Source organism: Pediculus humanus, genomic scaffold, assembly GCF_000006295.1.
Source record: "Pediculus humanus corporis 1103172108311 genomic scaffold, whole genome shotgun sequence".
NCBI lineage: Eukaryota > Metazoa > Arthropoda > Insecta > Psocodea > Pediculidae > Pediculus > Pediculus humanus.
The window spans coordinates 31689-39489 of record NW_002987880.1 but is presented as its reverse complement, the minus strand read 5'-3'; the positions used below and the strand labels follow the sequence as shown (position 1 = coordinate 39489).

The window sequence follows — 7801 nt, the reverse complement described above, 5'->3', positions numbered from 1 at the left end:
AAAAAAAGAAAAAAAAAATAATAATAATAAATTCTAATAATTTTCTAAAAAAAAAAAAAAAAACCCATTCCAATAAAAACTTGTAAAATTTTAAAATTAATTTGTGTTTTTTTTTTTTTTTTGGCAAAACCTTTTTTCTTTTTTTTTTTTTTTTTTTTTTTTTTAGACTTAAAGGGAAAGAAGTTACCTGGATTGGATTTTCCAAATTAGGTACCATCCTGAGTCAAGTTAACATTTCAATTTTCTAATAGCATTTAGATTGTTCATTTTTTCTTGAAAGTGTACCAGTTGTTCCTTTAGCCGACTGAAGTTTTTTCAATAGAATCTAGTAAATATAAAATTTTTTCAAAATTAGATTTTTTTTACATTTTATAATTTTTTTTTTTTTTTTTTTAAGGTTTTCATAGGTATATTATTACGTTAAATATATTAATACTATTCAAAATCTATTAACAAAAACCAATTAATATTTATTGTTATTTCAAAAAGAACGTCTGACAATTAATTAATTAATTAATTTTTTTTTTTACCTTATTTTCTCTGTCTATTTTTTCTTCCATTTTTGACCGATTAATGGCAGCGCTTGTTTTTCTTTGAATTTGAGGTTGAATTTGTGGTTTTGCTCTTTGCTTCCTGTGATTCATTATTTTTTTTAAAAGTATTAAATTAACCCTTTCGATTTCTCGAAGTTGTTCGTTGGTGAATGTCATATTTTTTCTGCTACACTTGGCTCTTCTTTCTTCTGAAAGTCCTAATTTAAAAAAAAGAAAAAAAAATTTTTTTTTAACATAAACAGTTACGACCATTAGCATACGACGAAAGGTAAAATAAATTATGACTTTAATTAAATGTGTGCGTGCGTGCGTGTAATAAAAAATTCAATTTACCCGATATTATACTCGATGCAAAATCAGATGTTTCTTCGTCCAAATCCAAATCTTCAAAAGCATCTTGCATGTATTTCATTTCTTCTAAAGCCACTTCATCCGAATTCCTATTTTGTTCCTCACTGTCATTATGATTGTCTCTCTTTTTATCTCTATCACAATTTTTATCATAAGATTGTTTCATAATAATCTCTTCTTCCCTTTTTTGGAATTTATTTTCCGTTTCACAGTTCTTCGGTTTTTCCTTAACGTAACCAATTTCCTTAAAATTTTCTGCTTTATCTACGTACATACTTTGTTTCGACATTGAAGAACATCCGCTAGAACTAGATCGAGGCGTAACATCTGTTATGTCCGACGTGGTATCCGAACTCGATGAATTATCCATTTCTTCCGCCATTGGCTCTTTTCTTTTGGGAGACATGTTTTCTACTTCCGATGTACCGGTCAAGTCTGTTTGAGATGGCGTAAAAGCGATGCAGTTCATTAAAGATTTTATTTCCTGACGCTTTTTTTCCTTTAATTTAACCGGTAGGGCTTGCTTGCAGACCTCGTGGGGATCTCTGTAACCCGGAGGAGGTCGTCTCGGCTTGTATTTGGACATTAATCCTACCGTTTTCGATTTATTTTTGCTCCTTTCCTTTTCCCATTTTCCAAATTCTAATTCTCTTTCTCTTCTTTCGGCTTCGATTGCCTCCCTTTCGTACCTTTCTCTTCTTCCTTGTTCTCTCTTGTCGAGAACACTAGTTTTCGTATTACATTCTTTCCTTCGGTTTTTTTCTTGATTTAAATACCTATCCTTTTTGTTTTTAGAATAATTTTCTCCATCGTCGACGATAATATCTTTTTTTCGTTTGTCTTTAATGATGTCCGCATTATTTATTTCGAAATCGCCAAAGGGACCCATTTGTCGATTATTCATTTGTAAAAATATTATTAATTTTCAAATTCAGAAAATATTTTCAACATGCCACCATTGAAATTTAATTATCAAAATAAAAATAATAAATACATACGTAGGTATATATTTTTGCATGAAAACACATCCGAATAACAAATTAACCTCACCTGTGCGATATTATTAAATGCACAAAAATTAAGTAAAAAAATTACAAGTATACAACCGGTTTATTGATTGTTAAATATTAAAAAACAATAAATGTATTTAATAAATTGTTTTTTTAACAGTTATAAAATCCTCCATGAAAAAAAATGTTCAACTGTTTTTCCTGTTTGTTTACAACTTCTGTCGTTTCTTGGCTGTTACTGTTTTATGACTCCACCTTCAATCAATATCAAAACATGAAAGTTTTTTTTTTTTTTTTTTTTTTATTTTAGTTTAAACGTGCGCTTGTGCAAATAACAAAACTGCGTCAAATATTAATTTGATATAAGCTTATAAATGAATTGAGTATAAAAACTAATATAATTATTAATTTTTTTTTCTTTCTCTTATTATATTTTTATAATAAGTTGAAAGTTTTTTTTTTTTTTTTTCAAAATATAAAAACAACGATAAATATTAACACTATTAATTTCTCGTCATGTTACTATCATTTAATACTTTTATATAAATAAATTTTTAATTAAAAAGCGCCTGCGTTACTTTTTTTAAACAATAATAATAATTTTAAAAATTATAAGAATATAAATTTGTCATTTTTAAAATTATGAAAACAAAATTTAAAATAATATAATATCTATTTAAATCCCTTTATGGAAACTGAAATTTAAATTCCTAATTAAAAAAAAAAATTATTTAACAAATATAAATAGTAAATTATTAATTACTCGATTTATAATAAATATGGCGATATAATTTTAGGCGAAACGATTATTAATAAAATTTTTAAAATTATTACAATAAATATTTTTTATTTCAAATATATAATTTATAGCGTCTTATTAACACTGAACAAATTATATTTTTTATTTTTTTTTTTTATAACATTATTTTTAATAACAAAAAAAAATAATAATAATAATTTTCAAACAATTATTTTTAAACAATTTTATAGTATAAAAATAATTAATAATAATTAACATTTTTTTAACCAACAAATTTTTATTATCACCGATGAAAAATTATAATTTTAAATTAAATTTTTTATTATTTATTTATTTATTTTTTTTTAAGGGTAGTTAATTTAAATTACATTTTATTTATGAAACTGGTGCAATATATATATAAAAAAAACATTTTTTATTCAAAAAAAAAAAAAAAAAAGTTACAAAAGTATATAAAAATTAAATTAAATACCACAGGTAAAAAAATTTATTATTATTATTATTATTATTATTATTAATCATTATTTATTAAAGCTTTTTTTTCTCAATGTTAATTACGTTAGAAATATTTTAGTTATAAAAATTAAAAAAAAAATTTTTTTTATTTAAAAAATTATAATAATTTTCGCACTTTATTTTTTAAAAAAACGGAAAAAAATTATTTTTAATTTCCCCCCCCCCCCCATTTAATTTCAAATCAGAAATTTTTTAATTATTTAAAAATTTAAATACCAAAAACATTGTAAAATTTTCATTAAAAAAATAAATAAATTTATCATATCGATCAATTGGAACATTATTTATAAAAATTTCTAAAGTTTAAATGCAATTTTTAAAAAAGTTTAAATGCATGTAGAAATCAACTGTAAATAAAATTAATAATTATTTGACCTAAAAGAAAAACTAATCAATAGTAAAAAAAAAAATCCATCCAAAAATTACATTATTACAGTTACAGATTTTTTGATAATAAAAATAAAGTAAAATATTTTAAAAGTTAAATAACAGTCGTAAATGAAAAATAAAATTTATGGGTTATTTTTTAACATTGTTAATTTTTCATTATTATTTTTACAAAAATTTAAGTTTATAGGCCAAAGCTTTCCCTCTAATAACTGATACGTATTTCTCAAGTTATAAAAAAAAAAAAAAAAAAAAATTCTTCCGGGTAAGTATAATAAATAATAATTACATTAAACGAGTAGTACCGATTGTAAAAGTAAAAAAAAAAAAAAAAAAAAAATTATTTTATTTCAATATTAAATATTATTCGATAAATAGTTATTATACCTAAACGATTACTTATGTTATTTTTTTTTTTTCGTTTCTTAATTCCTAGTTTTTTTTTTTTTTTTTTTTAAGAAAAAAAAAAAAAAAGGTTTAAAAAAGTTAAGAAATAATTACACCAGTCTCGAGGGGCGTGATTAATAAAGTCGCTTCAAAATTTGTCTCCACCATTTTTATTTTTTAGAATAATTTACTCTGCAACAAAAAAAAAAAAAATAAAACAATGTAATAAATGTAAAAGTATATATATATATTTAAATAAAAAAATTAAATAAAAATATTTGACCTGATTTGTGGCTGTTTCAGTCTTGTTGGCGGCCTGGGAATACCGCTCGTTCTACTTGAAGGCCTCATATGCGTTAAAGAAGGCACGGAAGACGGTTCTAAAGGTCGTAGTACGGGTACATTTACTGCAGGCTGAAAATTTTCTACCTTTTGGGGTACAGATGGTTCGGACGAAGTCCTAGCATACGATAACTAATATATATATATATAAAAGAAACAAAAAAAAAAAATAATAAAGGTCATTAAAAATTGTCATTAAAATTTAATAAAGTTCATTAAAAGTGAAAAATAATTATTACAGGTCTTTTAAAATTTTGTGCTGGTCGGACCAAGTTTGGCTTTAATTTGAGCTCTCGCTGAGGAACCCTTAAGGGCTGTTTTAAATTTGGCATTCGATACTTTTTCCCCCCTTCTATAAAAGAAAAAAAAAACAAAACAAAACAAAAAACAAAACAAAACGAAACGAAAAAAAAAACAAAAAAGAAAACAAAAAAAGAAAAAAACAAGGAAAAACTTTGGGAACTCATAGTTAGTGATTTTTTTTTTTAAGGTTTTACTAATAATAATAATAATAATAAAATTTTAAAATAAAATTTAATGTGGGATGTTTTACCTTGTACGTACGGGGTTACAATTTTACGTGGACTATGACTTCGACTGGAAGGATTCGAACGAGCCCGATATTCTCCGTCACCCATTCCTATTGGTGAAACAATGTCAAAATCTAATTTTTTCCATTCACCGGTCATCGGAGTCGATGAATTTCCTACATAAACTAAATTAAATATTATTTATTGTAATTTACTAGAAATAAATTTAAAAAAAAAAAAAAAACTTTAATTTTTCTATTTTCATAAAATCAATCATACTTGACTTGCGTTCAATTTCTGAACTTTTAGAACGTTCTGAAGGTTTTGTTTCAATATTGCTATCAGATGACTTGTAACTGTGATCGGAAGTACTGCTCATACAATCGTCTTCGCGCATTTCCCCTTCTTTTAATTTATTATTAATTATTTTCGGAGATTTTATTATTTCAGAATTTTGCTTTTTAAAACTAGAATCAAATAATTTTGTAGAATATTTTTCCTTGTGCAAAGCATTCAATTCATTTTCATCTAATGTTTTTTTAGATTTATCGTAAGTAACATTCATTGTGTTGTTTTTAGGAAAACCTGAGGGTGAAACATTATAGCTTTTGTTGTAATTATTGTTTTCAATATTTTCGGAACTTCTATTTGAACGTTTTTTAGGTGTCGTATCTTTTAAAACATCAGCTTTTGGAGCGGCGTCCATTAAATCGACTTTTTTATTTGCGTCGTATGTTAAATTCATTACGTTTTGCTTCGATAGATTTTTTTTCAACTCAAAAGTATTATTTAATTCACAAGGTTCTTCATCATTAATTTCATACGTTCGATTTAAATCGTTATCATCTCCGTTATATTCGTTCTCTGCTTTATTTTTTACGAATTCTGTTTCAGGAACTTCCATGCCTCCAATTGTGATTCTGCTTTCGTTTGATTTATTGTCATTTGGAGTACGATGAAAAAGACAAATGTCATGTTGTTCCATCTCTCTCATTATAGAAGAATATGTATTTTGATCGGTTGACAATGTCAATCGATCACAAAAACCACTGACTTCATCTAAACTAATAAAGCTTTCGTTATCATCTGAATAATAATCTTGAATGTTTTTAAAAATTTCGGACAAACGTGCGGAATGCGAATTTTTTAAGTCAATATCAATGGGGCCTTTTCTAATATTATCCGACATTTCATTTTTGACTTCGTTTTGAATTCTTTGGTTGATAATATTTTGTTCATCTTGATTACAGACTTTAAAAGATGAATTAGCTTTTTTTAATTCTTGTAAACGATCGTATAAGCTAGCGGGTAAAGATTGTCGTTTTGATTTTCCATTTGATTTTATCAATTCAACCATACTTTCATCGGCTCCATCGACATTTTGAAAATTTTCCTTATTTCCTGAAACAGATTTGTTATTAGTTTTGCTGAGTTCTTCTAATTTTGATATAAGATTTGGAGTAGGACTAATTGTAGTAGTAAGACGTCTCTGAAGCTTGGGTCGTCCATCTTCAGGATTAATTACAAACGTTAGTGACGGTCTAGCTGTATATTTTTTAGGTCTGGTAAACGTCCGTGAGTCTATAGGCACTCCATGATGGCGGTCATTAAGGGAAGACATTTGTAATTGACGACATAGTTCAGATATATCTGGTTGATGCTCATCAATATCAAAAAAAATACGCTTACAAATATCTGTTGCAGATTCTGGATTACTATAATCGTCAGTTAACCTAAAATTAAACAACAAAAAAAAAAATTAAATAACTTAATTACTACACAATAAGTATTCACATTAAAATATTTCAAATATATAAATGAAATCTTAAATTAAAGGGTAAATTACATTAAATCCGTAATAGAAATTTTGTATTATTCTCGTTGCAGCATATAAATAAATATAAAAAAAATCTTTTATTAAATTGTCACTCAATTAAAAGGAAAAATTTTTTAAAATTATGTTTACTTTAAAAAATATAATTAAAAAAGTTCACATTATACTATTTTTACACGAAATTATTATTATTAATATATTAAAATTATTTAATAATCATATAAATAATATAATTTGCTAGAAACTCGATATAAAAAAATTAAATAATAAATTTAAAAAAACTTAAATATATAATATTATTAATTATAATATGATTAGTTGGTAAAAAAAAAAAAAAAAACATTATATTTTTATAAAAATTAAATTGAAATAAATAATTTTAATGTTAACAATTTTTATGGATGGAGCACAAATTTTTTAAAACTTTTTTCTTCTTCTCAGATATTTCTTGTTTGTATAGAAAATGTTAACTTAATTTCCCTAACAAAAAAGTATTTATTTTTCCTATAATAATAATTTTTTAATTCTTAATTTAATTGACTTGCTATACCCAATTTAAAAAATGATATTATTCACTTAAAATTTCAAATGCAAAAAAAGAAAAAAAAAATTTAATAAAAACAATAATAATAAAAAAAAATAGAATGAATCCATATATCAGGTCAGATAAGTTTGCCAAAATAAAAGAATTTTTTTCTTTTTATTTGTATAGAAAATAATTTTTTTAAATTGAATTTTTTTTTTTGTCCTAACTGGTATTTGCGTTTAAAAATATTTAAAAAATATTTATTAATCAATATTGATGTTCGATACGATTAGTCTTGCTTCATTGAATCTACGCTACAACTACCTAATAAGATTTAATATCGTTTTGAATATAAAATATTTTATTTTTATTTTCCTACACTTCTCATGTCGGATATTAGGTTTACACACCATTAACTTCCTATAAATATTATTTTTAATAAATTTTTCAATAATTACTTTCTTTTAATGCAAATTTTTTTTTTTTTTTTTTAAATAAAAATTTACAACAAATAATGTAAACAAACCTATAATAAAAAAATATTAACAAACCCCTACCCCCTTTCTCTAATTAATAATTAGTATCTTTTGCAAGTTACCTTAAG

The 7801-nt window shown here is 24.0% G+C and overlaps 2 protein-coding genes across 2 annotated transcripts in view; both read right to left on the bottom strand.

Moving 5' to 3' along the window:
- Positions 1 to 244: 244 nt before the first annotated feature.
- Positions 245 to 1809, bottom strand: Phum_PHUM588040 (glutamic acid-rich protein precursor, putative; the record flags this gene model as incomplete). The annotated part of the gene is made up of 3 exons (XM_002432450.1): positions 245 to 325; positions 531 to 742; positions 888 to 1809. The coding sequence occupies 3 exons, from the start codon at positions 1807 to 1809 to the stop codon at positions 245 to 247; spliced, it is 1215 nt and encodes a 404-aa protein (XP_002432495.1).
- A 2326-nt stretch (positions 1810 to 4135) lies between these two features.
- Phum_PHUM587930 (myosin heavy chain, clone, putative) overlaps positions 4136 to 7801 on the bottom strand; it is a gene marked incomplete at both ends in the record, with an annotated part of 4828 nt that continues 1162 nt past the window's right edge. The window contains 7 exons of the mRNA XM_002432449.1: positions 4136 to 4157; positions 4249 to 4439; positions 4547 to 4659; positions 4861 to 5013; positions 5117 to 5239; positions 5306 to 6570; positions 7522 to 7617. Of these exons, the coding sequence (XP_002432494.1) occupies positions 4136 to 4157; positions 4249 to 4439; positions 4547 to 4659; positions 4861 to 5013; positions 5117 to 5239; positions 5306 to 6570; positions 7522 to 7617 (1963 nt within the window). The remainder of the gene's footprint in view (positions 4158 to 4248; positions 4440 to 4546; positions 4660 to 4860; positions 5014 to 5116; positions 5240 to 5305; positions 6571 to 7521; positions 7618 to 7801) is intronic.